Source organism: Calidris pugnax, unplaced genomic scaffold, assembly GCF_001431845.1.
Source record: "Calidris pugnax isolate Ruff unplaced genomic scaffold, ASM143184v1 scaffold183, whole genome shotgun sequence".
Lineage (NCBI taxonomy): Eukaryota > Metazoa > Chordata > Aves > Charadriiformes > Scolopacidae > Calidris > Calidris pugnax.
Window position 1 is genome coordinate 2832453 of NW_015090930.1, and position 19356 is coordinate 2851808.

The 19356-nt window shown below is 41.6% G+C and overlaps 1 protein-coding gene across 3 annotated transcripts in view; it reads left to right on the top strand.

Moving 5' to 3' along the window:
* Nucleotides 1-19356, top strand: part of NAV2 (neuron navigator 2) — a 429887-nt gene that overhangs the window by 363501 nt on the left and 47030 nt on the right. For all 3 annotated transcript variants that reach the window (XM_014951613.1, XM_014951611.1, XM_014951612.1), the window contains 3 exons: nt 10846-10984; nt 16077-16368; nt 17289-17991. In XM_014951613.1, coding sequence (XP_014807099.1) covers nt 10846-10984; nt 16077-16368; nt 17289-17991 — 1134 coding nt within the window. The remainder of the gene's footprint in view (nt 1-10845; nt 10985-16076; nt 16369-17288; nt 17992-19356) is intronic.

Genomic DNA, 19356 nt, shown 5'->3' on the forward strand with positions numbered 1-19356 from the left:
TCAATGCTAGTAACTGTAAGAGTCAGTGTTTTGTGTGTGTCGCCATTTAAATATCCAAATATGATAAAAACTGTATGTTCTATCTTGAATTTAATGCCTTCTCCTCGTGCATATTACTGTAATGCACTCTTAATTTCATGATCTCGGATCTTTTCCTCCTAATCTGTTCTGTTTTGCAGTCCAATTCCCTGACCATTAACTTTTTCTCAGGTTCATCTTACCACCTCATCGTAGCTTTATCTCTGATAGATGTCTCTTTTCAGCCTCAGGCCACCTTCCCAGACCTCACCCCTAACCTCAGTTTCGCTCTTCCAACGCCTTGTCACCAGACCCTTCACACATTTATTTGCAGCGTTTCTCCTCCTGATGCTGTTCTGCTCACAGTGACCTTGAACCAGGCCCTTGGTTCTTCATCCACCCATGGGCTCTCTCACCTCTTGCAGTAGTCTTCTACTCCAAGCTCTAGTTCTGCCTTCCATGCCCAACCAGTCATGGCTGGCATACACCACTGTGTTTTCCATCATCTATGCTATTATTACCATTCCCCTTGTATTTCTAATATTTCTCTTTCTCGTTTCCTTCTCTGTGCCCGTTAGCTCACAGGAGACTTCATGAGCGATGAGTCCACCTGGGCTGTAACTGGCCAGCCTTCCAGTTCCTGTTGTCTTACAGGTTTTCTAATGTTCACAGGTTACATTTGTGCAGCGTCTACCATAAGGGTAATTAGTGCCTCTGAGCACTACCCACAGTAAATACAGGTGGTGTAATTTCCCATATTAGAATAAAAACATCCTACACGTACGGCAGAATGCAGAGATCTGGGAAGAATCCTGTCAGAAAGTATTTATATTAGGCTAAAATAAAAATTTACAGTGCTTAGCATTCAAAACTCTTACCAACCAAATATATATAAGCACCCATCTCTATTCTACTTGAAATAAAGGGAAGTAATAAGCCCCTTTACTTTACAACTGTAAATATGGATTAGTGTGTATAATCCCTTCATGGGTAAATCTTACCTATCTTGTCCCACTCTCATAAAGTCTTTACTGGGGATACCAGTGGATAAATTGGTATTTTCAGTACCATTTGTAGTATTGAAAATATTTTGCTACGGAACCCCCCCCCCCCCCCCAAAAAAAAAATAAAAAAAAAATTGTATTTTATAGGTATTCCAAATATTTTACATTAAAAGATTTGGGGTATGTCTCCTGCTAGAGTCTCATAAAACTATAGTTGTTTCAGCAGCAGTCAGGTTGTTGAATCCCTCTGGAAGAGTGGCGCAGGAAATTCGCTTTTAGAGGTTGTAGTCTTTCAGCTGAGATCAAATCCTGTCATTTAGTACCTTCAAGGGCTGGGTTGCTGACACGGGCTTTTACCTCCTGCCATGCGGTCTGTGGTCTGGAGGCACCCAGTCTGCCTGCTTGACTGCCATCAGGTTACAGCTTCCCACAGATGACCCAGCCCCAGCAGAAAGCCTTGACCTCTCACTTTTTCAGCACTTCAGAGGTTAATTTTGTTGAGGGATCAGATTTCTTTCTAGGGGAAGTTTCTGATGATCACCTTCCAGCTAGGCTTTACTTTTCCAGTGTCTTTCAGAGCTGCTGAATGGTAAGGGCTCTGTTGGAAAACAACCTTGCTCCAACTTTTTTTTCCTTTTTTTTTCTCCCCGAGTCTATTCCTAGATAGCCGAGTTACAAGCTGGTTTATTTAGGGCGGGGGGGTGTGTGTGGTGGTGGATGGTAGCCTAATGAAGGTATCAACCTGCAAAATAAATCTCAGCCCCTTTGCTGGAATTCTTCATGGGCAACAAGGTGGAGAAGTGCTTTGGCCTGGGAATATTGCAAGGTAAGAGATTTTCTGCACTTTGGGGAAAGCAGGGGAGCGTGCTGTGTGTCACCTTGGTATAAGTGAGGTTGAGCTTTGTAACTGCTGGGAGCAATGGAAACCCACGAGGGGACGGAGTAAATCTGAGAGAGTTTTCTCCCTGCTCTCTCCGTTTCATTTGGATCGCTGCACACTGCATGAAATCAATACATTTTGAGCAGATTACAAATATTTGAAATAGCAAAATAGGCAATTCTGTATGTGAGAACTGACAGTTTTGTTTTTTCTGGCTTTGCTTCGGGACTCTGTTGAGATTCATCGACTAATTATTAGCGTCTCACAGGTTGCAATCTAACCAGCTATCTTCCCACTAGCGTTCCGGGCTTTTAGCCTCAGAAAACTATGGGGCTTTTGTTATATTTTAGCCCCGTGAGTTTGCTTTCTGGGCAAAGGAGGGACCTCGGTGGGAATGAGCTCACTCTGCAGGGAAACAAAGGCGTGTGTGAGGCTCTTTCAGGCCAGATCACAGCCCAGAGTGCACTTGCTTTTTGGGACATAATACGCAGTTCTTCTTCGCACTCCTGTGCAAATTTCTGTTGGCTTCTTGAATTGTCTGAGAAAGGTTAGAAGCTTTTTAATTTTTTTTTTTAACTTAACTGGGTTTCTTTCAATGAAACCCAGTTTTAAAACTGATATAAACCAGGATTTATTGGTGCTTCTTAAGGTGTTGCAGTTCTGCTAGGAAAAAACCTGCTTTAGGATTTGGTAGTAGCTGACACCTTCTACACACCTCCCTATTACCGAGAAGAAAGGATTTCACCTGGTGATGTCTATGTCTGTTCTGTAAATCACTGGCGTGATAACGACTGTTGTTTTTCAGTGATTTAGCTTCCTGAGGGACAGTGCTGTGCCCTGTGATCAAATTAACACCTCCTGTTGCCAAGTTCGGCTTTTAAGAGATACGTCAGCAGGCTGTAATGTGTGCAGAAAGACAGATTTTGTGTTTTTCTCCTCTTTATTTTTTTTTTTCTGATGGGGGAAGAGTGTGCAAACGTACGGATGATCTTTGTCTCCACGTGCTTGGCTGGGGCTGACCCTGCTGTGGGAGAGGAGCAGTTCTCGGGTGTGAAATCTGTGCTTTGCTGTGCACAGGTTTTTTGGGGTTTTTTTGCCTCAACCAATTTATGTAGAAGCTTCACAGCTAATTCCAAATAATGAAGAACTTCAGCGGTGACTGTGAATTGCGTCAAGTCTTCACACCTATGACTTCCATCGTTTTATGGCTGTTGGGGATGACAGCCTGCAGACCTTGGGAGATTTGGGTTACTGGAGCTACAGCATCAGGAGGGATTAAACAAGGGTGGGAAGCAAAGGAGCCATATTCTACCTGCCAGCTGCTGGGGGTTTGGGTTCTGTGGGTGTGTTTAGTAGCCACCTTACCCTGAGTGAGGCCGCCCAGTGGTCCCTTTTGGCCATTCGTGCTGGGGGAGCAGGTGGGCAAGTGGCCCTGGCTGGGGAGCAAGTAGCCCACAGGTGCAAGTGGGTCCAGCCCTGTGAATCCTCCTGCTCGGCAGCAGGGAATTTAAATGCCTTTATTATTTTTGTTTCCATGCTACCCTTCATTCCTTTTCTTCCACGTTTTAGTTATGTCAGCCCAGTAAGAATGTAGCTAATCTGTTCTTTTTCTTTTTGGCATTTAAGCCAATATTTACAGTGTTTTGGAGGCTTTGGAGAAGCAGGCTGCTGGGTACCAGTAACTGCTGGTGGGCTGCTGCACCCGCTCAGTCCAGAGTCGGAGGAAGGTGCAGGTGGGAGATAGGTGTTAGAAACCATGTCAGTAGTTTCAAGAAGTGCCACACCTTCTTTATGTCATAACTTAAACAGTGCCTTTTCATGAAGGGGGGATGTGATCCCCAACATAGATGCTTTTGGGGGAGAAGAAAGTAAGGCAGGGGAAAGAAATAGGCATGATCTCGTGTTCGGTGATCGTAAGAGGTCCAGAGGAAGGCCATGAAGATAACCAGAGGTCTGGAGCACCTCTCCTATGAAGGTTGTTCAGCCTGGAGAAGAGAAGGCTCCAGGGAGACCTTAATGCCCCTTCCAGTACCTCAAGGGGGTCTAAAGGAGAGATGGGAAGGGACTCTTTATCAGGGCATGGAGCAATCAGGCAAGGAGAAACATTTTTAAACTGAAAAAGGGGAGATTTAGATTAGATATTAGGAAGAAATTCTTTACTGTGAGGCTGGTGAGACACTGGAACAGGTTGCTCAGAGATGTTGTGGCTGTCCCATCGCTGGAGGTGTTCAAGGTCAGGCTGGATGGGGCTTTGAGCAACCTGGTCTAGAGGAAGGTTGCTTCCGTGGCAGAGGGATTGGAACTAGATGATCTTTAAGATCTCTTCCAACCTATGATCCTATAACTCCATCATCCCTGGACATGGGCTCAGTTCCTGGGCCAGGCACCTTCTCCTTTGCCTGGAGGAGAGAGAGAGGAGGTGTTTGGGCTGGGGTTTGGCTGAAAGGGAGGAGAAGGCATATTGCAGTGGTGATCCACACATGATTCTTTGCCAGGGAACTCCTCCCCATTCCCTAACCTCAGGGGAGTGCAGGGAGCTGGGGCCATCCCTGGTCTGTCCATTGTCCATCGCAGCCCCAGCCCCTTTGGCTTGACCCTCACGGGTGGGTTCAATCCATCGCTGTTTTTTTGGAGAGCTCCAGAGGCTTTGTATGTAAACAGGGGGATTTCTGACTTTGATTAGATGACTTGTCTCAGTGCTCCTTACTGTCCTGGAAAAAAAGGCATAACAAAGTAAGCATATTTTTTGGGTGGTAACAGCTAAGCTAAGACACTGAAGACACTGATTTTTCTTTCCAGCTTTCACAGGTTCAGATCAGTTGGAATTGCATCAGTTGGATCAGGAAGGATCAGGGATGAGTATCCGTCCCATGGCCTTTAAGCAGGGAGGGGAGGGTGACACTGGTCACCGGGGTGCTCTGTGCAACCCGGTGTAGGGCTGGTCTTCAAACTGCTTTATAAACACAGTAAATCCTCAGCTAGAACGGAGCGGACACACCAAAAGTATGGTTTATAGGTCATGAGTCCAGGTAAAAAGTGTTGGTATCTGGTCGTAGCTTTTTTAGCTGATTTTTTCAGACCTACCTGGGAGTTTGTGTTCCTCCAGCAGCTGGGTCAAAGGCAGTGCCTTGCTCTGGTTTCTCATCTTCCCCCCCCAGGCTGTGCAATGCCATTCTTGGGAACAATGGCCAAAAAAAAACAAGTTCCACCAGTCGGGTATTTTACAACTGAATACAGTTGTGCTGGCTGGGGTGTTTTGTGACTCTAGACGGTGAAGGACTGAAGAGGCTCTGAGCAAAACCGGTGCAGGTGAAGAAGGGGCCATTGGAATTTCTGCTTCAGAGCAGGAGATGATGAGTTTCGGGAGAAAGTGGGGTTGCTTTCATCAGGCTTTAGGGTGTTTCCAGTGGTAAACTCCCCGAGATTAGCTGGGTTTAGCAGATCCTCTGTGCGTGCGCTCAGCTGGGCTCACCTTGAGTTGGACAATGGCTTGGTCAAATTCCTGGTCAGATTTTAAGGGACAAAATAAAACCCGGTGTTACTTTTATGAGGTTATTAGCACTGATATAAAAAGATTAAATGAAAAGAGCATGTGCGGTTTTCTAGTTTCTACAAATTTTTTCTTACAGAACCTTTTTCAACACTAATTGATATTTTTCTTCTGTGAGTTACTCTCTTTCACAAATCAGTATTTTAAATCTAAATCCTGAAAACTTATCTTGGATGAATTCTAAACAGAGCTTGACATTTCAGCTTGTTGGCAGTAAACCGAATATTCACTACACATGAAAACGGTCAGAGTAACTCACAGCACACTTACAGCAGTTTAACTCGGCACCAAAAAATGCCATTAAAAGGGTTAGATTCTACTCCAGAAAGAACAGCTGGAAGCGGTCTGTATTCGTTTTGCCTGGTTTATTTTTCACTTTTCATGGTCTGGCTTTACAAAGTGTTTTAAGGTAACAGTCCTGGCCCAGAGCTCCACTTTTGGTTAGATACAGAGTCGTTTATTTGAAACTACCTATAATGACATGTAATGAGAAGAGAGTAACTGAAGACAGGGAGAAGGTGGATGATTAATAACCATGTAAAATATGTTAATTAAATTAGCTTCTCCTGAAGCAGATTTCCACCCATTCTTTTGCAAACAGTTATTTGTCACCTTTTGTAAGATTTTGAAAGGAAAACCATGCAAGGATCTGTAGATGGTTTTTGGATTTCTGACATAATGATGTCAGTATTGTAGGAAATCCCAGAAGAAAGCAGGGGAAACGGCAATATTTACTATCTCACTTTATAGCACATTTACCTTTTTCTGGGTTTGTTATTTTTCCATTTTATTCTTTGAAGATGCTGTGATATTTCAGTAATTTTACACCTTGGCTTTTTTTGGGGGGAGGGGGGTGTTGTTTTTGTGTTTTTTTTTGTTCTCGTATCAACTCATAAATAGTTAAATTTTTAGGTAGAAGAGGATAATTACTATGTTTCCACTTGAAATATTGTAAAGCCCCAAGGCCCTGCCTTGGACAAATGTATTTTTCAGCAGCTCATTGTAATTTTGGTTTTGACTGAAGATCCGGCAAAGTTAAAATCCACACCCATTCGCAGAGAAGGCTGCGTTTTCAGCCTTTAACAATAGCTTTATTTAGTAGGATTTTAATGAGTCCTTTGCGTTGGACTCACAAAGGGGGAAGGTTTCTGCAGTGAAGGTGGGGGGGGGGGGCTGTCCTGAGGATCGCAGGATGGTTTTTCGTGTGCCGGTCGGTCCAAGTTGACAAAGAAGAGCCAATTCCGTGGATGATGATTATTATGCAAGATGGAAAAGTGCTGATAGACTGTGGAAAAATACAAGTCTGAGCCTAACCGCTCTGCAAACCTGTTTGGAAAAGCAGCTTTGAGCAGCTGACCTGGTGGTGTATGTGGGCGATCTATGGTAGCAACCTTGTGAGTGGTTTCATAGAGAGCAGCAGGCAGCTTTGTGGAAGTTTTTAAATTACAGTGGTGATGGTTAAGTAGGTAGTTGTATAATTTTCCAATGTAATACACTTTTCAGGTTGGTTTGTTGCTGGTTTGGTTTTTGGTGGGTTTTTTTTTTTTGTAATTTTCAGTAATCAAAGTAAAGTTTCAGGTGATTGATCAAATAGAGAAAGGAAAGCCCAAACATTTCAGCTTCAGGTTATGGTTGAGTAGACTTTTGCTGACATCAGAAATTATTAATTGCACCAGCTAAATTACAAAGATGTTATCTGGGAGCCAAGAGCAGTAATTAGGATGGCTGTTAGATTCCCCATTCTGCTTCCTTGCTTTTGACTTTAACCATAGAGGCACCGAATCAAGGTAAAAGTGAACTAATTTATGTGGAGGGCTTGGGGTTGTTTCAAGAACAATGTGAAATAGATACACCTTAATGAGTTGACGGATGCTGTCCTTATGAGGAGCTGGAGTCTTCACCTGCATGCAGATGCGTATGTGGAGCAGCCTGTTGTGTATATATACTATATATATATGTATATATTTATACACTACACTGTTAAATATTACACCAAATACAGTTGATGGGCTTCTTGGGGCAAAGAGCTTTTAACGTAATGAATCATTGGCAGCAGGTTAAACAGTGTATGTGCTTCAATCTCATTACTTTTTAACAGTATATGCTGTATGCTCATAAAGTTGCTTGCATTGGCATCTAAAGGACAGAGTTCAGGGAATGCTACACACGTCTTGCTGGCAGTAAAGGCATCTATAGCATTCCTCAAAAGGACAGCATCAATTATTGTTTACCTAGACTTTAAAAATTATTTGGAATTTCTTAAGATGTTGGGTTTTTCTTCTTCTTACATACCCTGTTGTTCTTCTAGCTAGAGATTGACCCTTCTCACCCTCCCTGATCAAGTGATTTTTTTTAATTTTTTTTTTTTTTTTTTTTTTTTTTAATAAACCTAAACTTGAGATGTCTGAGTTTAGTTGACACAGCATCTGGCCCTGTCAGAGCATCCATGGGCATTGGTACCATCGCTTGGTGCCACCAGCATCCCTGCAGGAGCTTCTGGCAGACAAACACTAGGCATCTACTTTTGTACCTCAGAATGGCTAATCTATTTTAATTTAGTAAACTTGAAAATACAGAGTTTGAGTCATTCATCGTTTCCATCAGAACATAAAAGAGCAGGATATACTTCAGAGGAAGCCGCAACCATCAATGTATTCAGGTGCATGTTTCTACCTTTGTCCTTAGGCACATGTCCCAGTTCAGAAGGGCGCTTAAATATTTCCATAATGCCTTAGATTGCCCAACTGAAGTCAACAGGGCTGGTTGATGCCAGTAAAACTACTTACGATTAACATTAGATGCATTCTTTAAATGCTGATGAACTGGGGCCTGTGATAGTTTCAGAGTGGCAAATGGTTGGAAATGTAATGTTTCTCTACATTCAGAAAAACAGTATTATATTTTATGGGCGTTTTTGGGCCATTATCCTGTCTCCTATTAAATAGTTAAACATGAAAAATGTTAGCATTGCTGATAGTATTAGGATTTTAGAAATATAAAAGAAAACATTAGTTGCTACACAAAACTTTGGAAAATGAGGAGCATATTCCTTTATGCAGTTATTTTAACAACTGTTTTGTAACCTTATTTATTGACTTTTAAAGTCTAGGAATTGTAATTGCTTTATGTTAGGGGTTTTGAAATAGAAGTAAATATCAGCGATAGGGCCTGTTGTTAAAAGTTGAAATGGAGAAGTAATATAACTTTCAGTATTTTACATTATAATATTTAATTCGCTGCTCTAAAAAGGTCCTTGAAAGAGGTCATTCAGTTCTTTTCCAAGTTTTCAGTTTCTCCATACTAGGCACCTGGGGGGGGTGAAATATTAATTACACCACACACCCCCTTAACATTCCGTGGATTTCTCTATATGGTCAACACATCTTTTGTTCAGTTATGATGAGAAAGATTTTGGAAAATAACAACAGCAGATAAACTGTTGTGTAGAATCTGGCTGGCTTTCTCAGACTCAATGGGTCTCACATTGTGTATTGAGTTTCATTTTAACATGTACTTCTATTTTGCATTACAGCAGATTTCTCTAAAAATATTCAGGTGAAGGCAAATCTAGAAAAACAAAAAAAGGATGATATCCTTCTTTTCAATTGTAGCATCACCAGCACCGTAGACTGCAGCGTTTCCTTCTGGTCAGGAGGGCTGGAGTCTATGTGGATTTATCAGATAGCGTTTGGAAAAATCTTCCTGCAAAGCCTGGACTCAGAGCTGGCAGGAGTGTGTTTTTGTCAGTTGAAGGACACCAGGTGAAGGGCCACCTCAGGGCTCCATGCAGGGGAGCCTGCAGCAGGGGTTGGTGGTTGGTCCCGATGCCTGTCCCTGTCCCTCTCTGTCCCTTTCCATCCCTGTCCTCTGCCAGCACTCCCAAATTTCCTGAAGGCAAAATCAATCCAGCTTGCTGAAATTGTTGATCTGAGCTTCCCAGCTGGTTCCCCCAGTCGTGTTGCTGTGCTCAGTTCCCTGAAAGGCTTTGTGTAGACGTGGGGGAACAAAATATTCCCAAGTAAGCAACCAGCAGTTCAAAATTATTAAAGCATCGTTATAACCTGTGCGGGTAGCTGTTTGTAGTGCTGAGAAAAATGAAATCCTTTTCATTTTGAAGTTGTCAAAAGTTGTATAGCAAGGCTACCTAGTAAGTCAGCGGTGAAGCTATGAATAAAATTCAAGAAAGCAGGACATAGATTGCCTTTCTTTACGTAACGTGCAATTCAATTTTAAGCACGTATATTAAATGCCCGGTGTATCAGTTTGTGAATGGCTTCCACTCTACGGTCTAAAAGCTCCCTGCAATCTTTTTGTTACAAGTTCATGAAGCCAAAAGGAAATGAAATAGGGAAGAGAGTCTAGAGCTCCCAGAATCTGAGGCTGCGGTGAAGAGATAGCTGGAGAGCTGCCAGGAGATGAGCGCTCACCGCTGGCTTTTCAAATGATCTGTGAAATACGTATTTATGCATTTCCGGCAGTAGTTATCCACCAGTGGACTGAAATGTCTTCGCAGAGGTACTTGGAGAACTGTGTTTCAATCCCAGCTTTCTTGTTCTTGGCGATGGAGCACTTGTAAGCGAATTTATAAATCTCTTCCTTAGGCGGTTTATTTTTAAGGGCGTTTTAGGAGTGGAGCATCTGGCTTAACTTTTAGATCATTTTAATTCTGTCTGTTCTAACACTCAAATCGCTTCTGGCAAAGGCATTTTTTTCTTGGTGCTTTCTGTGTCCTAAACTTCCAGTTAAGGTGTTTCTCATTTAAAGGAAAATGTTGAAGCTATCACATGCTGGAAGAAGGCAGTTGTGAATAGTAAGCTGTTAACAGATCTCCTTGAAAAGGACATTTGGTGCTGCTCAGGAGGGGGTTAGGTGCCATCTGAAGAAGTATACTTTCAATTACCAACAGTTTCTGAGACCAGTGATGCTGTCAATGGTAGAGCCAGGGTGTTGCCCAGGTCTGTGTAACAACCAGGTGCAACAGATTGCTTCAGGAGAAGTTTTTTCCCTCGCATTTAAGTGCCATTTCTGCATCACGGCTCAGCAAGTGAGTGCCTCACCTGCCTGGAGATGTCTTCTTACCACCGCAGTGCCCTGCTCTGGGACCGCAGGCGTAAACTTAGGGAGTCAGGTGAAAGTTTCAATTGAGTCCATAAGAGTTGCATAATCGGTGCTACCGGCTTAATGGTGGTATACATTAGGCTTTGTGGCAACCATGGAGTCAAGGAGCTGTAGGAACTTAGACCAGAAGTGCAATGAAGATAAGTTAGGAAAACGAGCAGTTTTCATTTGGCTACCGCAAGTAGGATAAGGCTTGTAAAAATGTTAATTTTCCCTTTGAATGATGTTTTGTCTTTTAACCCTTGTTTTCTACCTTTGTTGTGCTTTTTCTCCAGCTGGGATGACAGCAGCTCTGTCAGCAGTGGGATCAGTGACACCATAGATAATCTCAGTACTGATGACATTAACACCAGCTCCTCTATCAGCTCCTATGCCAACACACCTGCCTCCTCCCGCAAAAACTTAGATGCACAGGTAAGATTTCTGGTTTACACAAGTAACATTTGTATTTATTATTTTCCCTGTGCAATAAGTGTAATTGTTTCAAGCTGGATGAACTTGAACACACAGACAGCCTTCAGTACGGGCAGTATCACTGAAAAAGCAAGGTCAAGCAATAGTAATTACCTTATCCTGTGTGACATTTATGAATATTTCCTCCATGTGTGGAATCTGTGGCATGTCTGCTGCACTGGTGTGGCAACAAATGGCTTCTGCCTTTCTAGCGGCACCGTTGTACAGAAAACGTGAATCAGTAGATGGGATTTTTTATATTTTTTAGCTCTAGAAAAGGTACTGTGTTTTTTCTTAAAGAATAGAACTTAATTAAGTCAATGTGAAAGTTTAAGGATTGTTTACACTTGCATTGGAAATATAAGTGTGCCAGGCAAATGAAACGGATTATTTTAAACTTCCAGGGCTGCAAGTTACTGCAGACTTTCTATTTTTGGCAGCATTTCATAGGAGGATAAATGTTCATTGGCAGCCTACGTGTACATTTTGTGCTCAGGCACCACACATCCAAAGAGGGTAAAACAAGTGAAGATACCCAACAGGTCTTCCTTCGTCAGTTAGACTGCATAATAAGGAATTGTGCAGTAATATGAACTGCTTTTTCTTCCTCCAATTGTACAGTTTTGTTTGGAAAAGCATGGGACTGAGAAGTCCAGCTCTGTTCTTTGTACACCCACCTACTGGAGGGACTCGGGTGTTGTGTGTCAAAGCAACGGGGATGCGGATTGCAGCAGGTAGAAGAGAGGGCTGGAGGTGTGACCTTCTCCTCTGTTTCTTTCCTCTTCTATTCTTCTTGAGTCCTTTTCATCACTGGACCCCAATTCTGTTTTTAATATTGGTTTAAATGTAGACGTGTGGTTGCTGTGAAGTGTTACTCTGCCTACAGGACTATGGTGCAAGTGTGTATTAGTCTGTGTTCCCTTGGCACGAAGCGCATATTTGAGCCTACATTAAAGATTTCCAGTTAGCTCTGGTTGTGTCTCAGTGATTGCACGTGCGCTTGAAACTGCTGATACAAGCCCCATACGAGTTGAGAGGAGTTAAGATCTACGAAGTGTGTTTTTCAGTATGAAACAGAGAGAGTAACGCAGATGACTAGAAGTATTTTTGACAATTGTTACTGTCTCAACATTGTAATACTGTTGGAAAAAAAAAAAAAGAAAAGGGAAGACGTGACTAAACATTAACCTACGGAAAAAAAAAACAGAAACTCGTTTGAATCCTGCCTTCTGATGGATCAGATTCTTGGAAACACCTCTGAGAGATCAAAATCTGTGTTGATGAACTCCTCTTCCTCCTCCACAACTATTGCAGCATCCAAGAGAGTGCAGACATACACCAGAAGAAAAGCAGCTGAAGCTTGTACAGACAGTAGAGTGTAGTCATTAGAAGAGGAACCTGGGATGTGTAGGTCTGTGACCTACTTCTCTCCTCAGTTTTCATGGCTGACAATATTTATTCTAGGTATTACTGTTATCTGCAAATTATTCCCTATAAAATACTTCATTTTCATTTGAACAGAATATCCTAATCTTGTCAACCAGGGGAATGAAAATAGCTTGGTGTGTTGGAACCGTGCGTAGCTTACGGGGTTGATTTTTCTGGCTGCCCAAAGTCGTCCTCACAACTCATGACACAGCACACGCTGCATATATGCCTGTTCTGTCTTACCTGGAGTGTACTGTGTGGTGGCTTGTGCCCAGGTTTGCATTCCCCTGCGTGGTGAGCCACAAAGGACTGGCAAACATCTGCGGAAGGATGAGGACTTTTCTTCTTAGGGTATCCACTGCTTCGATTCTCCGAAGTAGTAGACACATAACTTTTAAGCTGCTGTGTTTTTGCCACATCTTTTTAAGGTGGTAGAGAAGTTGAATTTCAGATAATTAAAGAGGGAGCTTGAAGCTAGTACATGAGCAGCTGGGAGTCCAGACAAATAATACAGCCACATCAAAGGGAGAGAGCCCCAACGTGTCAGTGTCTGCTGATACAATCAGTAACTTGGGCAGAATCATCTCTGCAAAGGAAGAAGATGTGGTTGCAGTAGGAAAAAAAAAAAAGTGTCTGCTAAGAAATTGATTTTCAGAGCTGCTGAGTACCCCATAGTCCAGAAGCTGTAGTTTCTTCATCTTTGAGGAGCAGGACTTAAATATTATATTACCTCCTTCATCATAGACAAGCAGAGTTGTAAACCCTTTTTGTAACAGTGCAATGAAGATGTTCACAAGTTGGTTCTGAACAAGCTAGTGATTGGAACCAGAATTTGCCTTACCATGATCTCGTGTCTTGCTTTGATTATGCCAAGCACCAAACCACTTAATGTAGCTTATATCCCTTCTGGGGCCCTAACATTTTTCCCTTATATTGCACAAACTTAGATAAGTTACCTTTTAACACAGCACTGCCAGGCACGTATTTTAAGGAGAAATTAAGACCTGGCGGACATTGGAAAATAACTTATTTAACTGCAATAAGATGGAGGAGAGGAAGAGACAAGTTAATTACTCAATCACATAATGCTAAAAAGATCAGAATATGGAAAGGAAACGATTCCTTTAAATAGAAAACACCAGCATCTTTAAGCTGTTGGATCAGGATGACTTCTCAGTTTCGTTGGAACAAAGGTGGGTTTGGTCTTTTCACAGCTGCCTGAATAGATTTACAAAACTGTAGGAATAAATGGAGATGTTCTGATGGTGACCGCTACTCCCAGCTCGTGCTCGCTGGGTCTTGCCATGACCTCCAGCAAACAGTATTTCCACTTTCACCCACTCCACTTCGTTCAGGCGGGTGGAGTTTCAGCTGCAATCCCCAAGCTGGGTTTCACCCTGTTTTGGGTTTGATTCCTTAGTCATGTTCCTGTGCTGTTCTCAGTGTTTACCCTTAAACAGAAACACCTCTGGCCAGAGGGCTTCAAGGGGAGATGTGCAGCAGTTCAAAGGCTATGGAAAAGGTTGGGCTGTGGGTGCAGTAGTTGAATGAACTGGAAGAGAGCAAAGATAGAGGACTTCTTGTAATGCCGTTCTCTGTGTTGAGATTGTACCATTCTTACAGATGCAAAGGGGGGAAATAGAAGTTAGGGGAGTTATTTCATAGTCAGCCAAAACTAGAATAAGTCCTTTGCCAGCAAGTAGGTCTATTTCTTGTTCTCAAATGCCAACGGTGTAAATAAGCAATGCCAGACAAGGTACTTGAAGCAAGTTTCTAATGAGAGCACATGAGGGATGATGTTGAGGTCATCTTGTTGGTTGATTATGTGTTACGTTTTGACAGTGCTGTCTTCCAAGATTTGTAAACTTAGGAGATATAGAAACAGTCAAACTGTGAATTTATTACACACCTACGGATGTTCATAAATAGAGAGGTAACGGTCCCCAAACCTTACAGCCATACAAAAGCAAGCAGTGCTTCATTCAGGTCTATGCTGAGTTGCTGTCTTTGGATGGAGGGGCAAGCAAACAACATTTGCATAGCAGGAGGAAAACACAACACGGAAATATTACCTAAATCCATAATTCAGCAAATGTTTCATAGTCTAATGGCTCGATATAAGCACATACAACCCAGGCCCTAACTATTTCACGTGACTGAAGAAAGATCATTATGATGTGTGGTGTCAGCTTTCGCATACTGATCGCTGAGACTAGTTTTTCAGGCTTTTTAAAAAAAAAGTAATTACAGTAAAAAAGGAGAGGAAATTAAACTACAACCCTCCTAGATTCTTTAATATTAATGGTGTGATCTGGTAAGAAAAGTCATAAACTTGGAACATACTTTAAGAACTTAAAAATAAGTTCTTTTGCTGAAAGCATGGTAAATGATCACGCCGCCTTTTCTGAGCTTTGCTTTTCTGATTATCAAAAGGGAGTAAAAGCCTGTGGGCTTTATAATGCTTGAGGGTATTTAAAACAATCTCCTTTAAGTGATACTACCATTTGACTACTGCACAGTGCCAAGCACATTCATCTTCTGGTGAGGCTGCAGGGAAGAGATGGCACTCAGCATCTTACCAAAATTCACCAACTCATACTTGAGAGCTTCATGATCAAGTGTTGAATGGTCAGTCTCTTTCGTGGTACCGTGATGGTTGGAGAACACTTAAACTATGATTTTTTTTTTTTATCTGGATCAGGGTCAGATGTGTGGGTAGTTGGTTGTGGTGTTACAAAAGTTGCCCAAATCAATCAATAGCATTTGACAGGGGAAGTAGAATTCTGCAAGAGTAATTATTAGCAATAGAAAATGCTAATGTACGGGGAATGTATTTTCTTAATATATCTGTAGGGTAATAGATTTAATGTTTCTGAGAATTTGGCAAAGGCTTGCTAATGAGAAAATTATATATTTGATGTTGAGCTTTGCAAAATTCTCCATGAAAGACTGGCAGCACAATCAGTTTGTGCAAAGAATAGGGAAAAAAAAACCCCAGTTTGTAAGGGTTGAAAATAAATTAAAAACCAAGTCAGTTTATGTACTTAAGTCAGTCTTGAGTATTGTTAGAAAGTTGTTGGGGATTCATTTTTCTTCAGCTCTTGAGTGTCCTAATATGCTAGATGAGAATGAACAGCATTCCACATCTTCAAATCTGTTCAAAAAGCTGCCTCCTCGTGCTCTGGGGATCAGATTGCCAGACAAGAGATAGGAAAGCAGCAAGAACAAAGGAAAGCTGGCTGCACAGGTTTGAAAGGCTTTTTTGGCATTGCAGTAAAAGGGTTCGTCAGAAATTTGAGATGGAGGATTATAAATGTCATGGAGCTGAATATGTCCTTTATAAATCAGGTGCTGTTTTTTCTTTTTTTTCCCCTTTATCTGTTCTAAGGGGCATGACTGTTATGTTTTTTGTGTTTTTCCCTAGCATATTACAAAAAGAAAGTCATTGCTGGGGTTCATTTATTTCTTGCCGTGACATTTCTTTATCAAAGGCATGTTATGTTTGTTGGTACTTAGAGATGACTGCTGAGTTGATTAACCATCAGTTTGATGGTTCTCATTTATGAAGCTTCTTAAAAGAAAGACGTGCTCTGAAGGTTGTCTTACGATTCCTTATCTGTCCTAGACTGATGCAGAAAAGCATTCCCAGGTTGAGCGGAATTCCTTATGGTCCAGTGATGAAGTCAAGAAATCAGACGGAGGATCCGATAGCGGCATAAAAATGGAGCCAGGATCTAAATGGAGGCGGAATCCCTCTGATGTGTCGGATGAATCTGATAAAAGCACTTCTGGTAGGAAGAACACTGTTATTTCGCAGACGGGCTCCTGGCGACGGGGCATGTCAGCTCAGGTTGGCATTACCACACCAAGGACTAAACCTTCAACCACCTCAGGCACATTAAAGACACCTGGAACAGGTGAGAAAAGGTGTAAGATATAAACAAGCCAAAAAGTGTGTTCGGTATGAAAACAGTTTAAATACATTCCAGAGGCAGAACCTGAACTTCAGGTAATCCTGTCTTTATTTTTAGGTATTGTTTTAACCTATGCAGCATCTAATATATCCACATTTCTTTTTCTGTTTATTTTAAAATGCATATTTTGGATTAGTACACTGTGAAAGTTGTTTTCATGGCAACTCAAGTCTTAAGCCAAGCTATTTATTGGGCGCAGTATCGCCATATGAAGAATAAATAATATAATTTCAGCTTTTGAAGTCACGGTTAACTTTAAGAACATACAGCATGTGTGGTTGAGGAGATTATTTTTTTCCCCCCATACTAAACCAGCATGTTAATTAATACTAAACACTATTTAGTTCTGGATTTTCATTTTAATGTATTAGTGATTTTAGCACTTGCAGATGTGTGAATGAAAATTGATTGAATTTGCATAATCAAGTAATATAAGTTAATACCTCTCCTCTTTTTTGGTTGTGTATGCGATTGTACATGAAAAACTTGAAGTTAGATGCTTCCTAGACCAATGCCTTTTAGGAAAATCGTACTAATTGCCTAACACTACTTCTGTCTAATGATAAAAAAGGATCAGTCTGTGGCAGCTACAGAGGGAAACATTTTTTTTCTTATCTGTCACTATTGCATAAGACTGTTCTGCTTTTCATATTCTCAAGGGCAAAGACACCACATACTTTCTCTGCCAAGTCTGCATGTGTAACTCACTAGAGCGGCATGTACGTTCAGTGCAGACTAGATCATAATTTTTAACCACACTCTGGTGGCTAACACGCTTTTGCTTTTCATGCTGCTTTGAGTTTCATCATTTGCTTGATGTTTTCAAGTCATTAAATATTAGAATTCTTTTTCTATTTTTGTAGGGAAAACTGATGACGCCAAGGTATCAGAAAAGGGTAGACTATCTCCTAAAGCTGGACATGTTAAACGTTCCCCATCAGATGCAGGACGCAGCAGTGGTGATGAATCCAAAAAGCTTCCCACAAGTAACTCTAGAACAACTGCTGCTAATGCTAATACATTTGGATTTAAGAAACAGAGCGGGTCTGCCGTAGGCATGACTATAATCACTGCCAGTGGGGCAACTATCACCAGTAGATCGGCTACTCTGGGAAAAATCCCAAAGTCATCTGGACTCATGGGTAGGACCACTGGTCGGAAGACTAGTGTTGATGGCTCACAGAACCAGGATGATGGCTACTTAGCACTTAGTGCCCGAACTAATCTTCAGTATCGTAGTTTACCCCGGCCCAGTAAATCCAGTAGCAGAAGTGGAGCTGGGAATAGATCTAGCACCAGTAGCATAGACTCCAACATAAGCAGCAAGTCAGCCGGGTTGCCTGTCCCTAAAATGAGAGAGCCTGCCAAGGTAATCCTTGGAAACTCTCTGCCAGGATTAGTCAATCAGACTGATAAAGAGAAAGGGATTTCGTCTGACAACGAAAGCGTGGCCTCATGTAATTCTGTTAAAGTGAACCCTGCATCACAGACTGCTTCTAGCGGAGCTCAAAGTACCCACCAGCAAGGAGCCAAGTACCCCGATGTGGCCTCTCCCACTTTGCGCAGGTAGGCAATGAATCGTTGGTTGTGCGATGATGTTAGTCGGAGCTGAATGAGCAGGACTCTTCGAGCCAGGCTTGGCTGTGTTTTGTGGAGCACTTACCTACTTAGTGTCCTACATCAAGGTCTTTGTACTTACATTTGATTTCACATAAACAGGTTGGCCAGCGGTGTAAATACTCAATATGTCATGCAACAGCAGCAAAAATTTAACATATGGGGACAAAAAAACCTGTCTGGCAGAAAGTTTGGCAATTTTGATACAAGTCTGTTGCAAAAATCACACCTAAAGGCTTTATCCGTGCAGGTATCTCAGGAATAAGAATTTTCTTATGTGAAGGTTACTGAAGAGTTCTTGCACCAATGTATATGTGACAAGCCTGGAAATACTCCAACAGTGGATCAAATTATAAATTGACAACAGGAGAGTTATTTCAGATTTCCATTATGAAAACAGCATAATTTCACCTGCTGTACGTGGATTCACGTGCCTAACCCAGCCCGACCCTTCAGTTGTGTGGATTAGGCCAGTGTATTTTGGGCCTCATAACATCAGGCCATTCAACTGTGTAGAAGAACCTTCAGTGAAGTTATTGGCTAAGCTGGGTTGAATTTTTTTATTTTAATAATTTATTTTTTTTTAAACAAAAATCTTATTTGTCTTCTACTTCTCCAGCGCTACCCCACGCATTTTTTTAACATTAACATTGGGTTGGCCAGGAATTGATTTGCTGATGCAAGCGTGCATCAAAGCCTTGATATTGGTGAAAGGTTCCGTTAATATTATTTTTCAATTTAATTTGACATTAAGTAGCTTGTCTGTTTCAAGTTGCGGTGTTTTGCATTTCATTTTGTCTTGATGCCCATAATACCCATACAGTTTATGCTACATCATCCTGCTTCCAGTGATGTGAGAAAGCCACATTCCATCTGAAGCACCAGTGCAAGCATAATGGCTGTGGTGGCAGCTTAGGCTAACGCTGTAAAGAGTTGTAAACTGTTTCTTTTGAGATGTGTGGTTTTTATTTGAAGAGCCTATGAGAGGATAATTCAAGATATTTTGTTTATTTTATTCCTGGTTATCATTAGATAAGCCATGTCCTTTAGAATATTAAATTTTCATCAGTGACTACTTAAAAAGAAAAATTCCAGTAGATCTTTCCTTTCTGTAGCAGACCTCATGAGAAATGCAGTTTTTCAGTGATGCAGGCCTCAGGCATCTTAATCTTGAAATTTGATTGGAAATTTTTTATGATTAAGAGAAAACCACATTGCTAGCCATGCAACTGAAATACTTTGTTAGCAATACATGGAACTTCAAAGAGAAGACACTGAGGCTGAATTTAACCATTCCCTTATTTTGATTTCCAA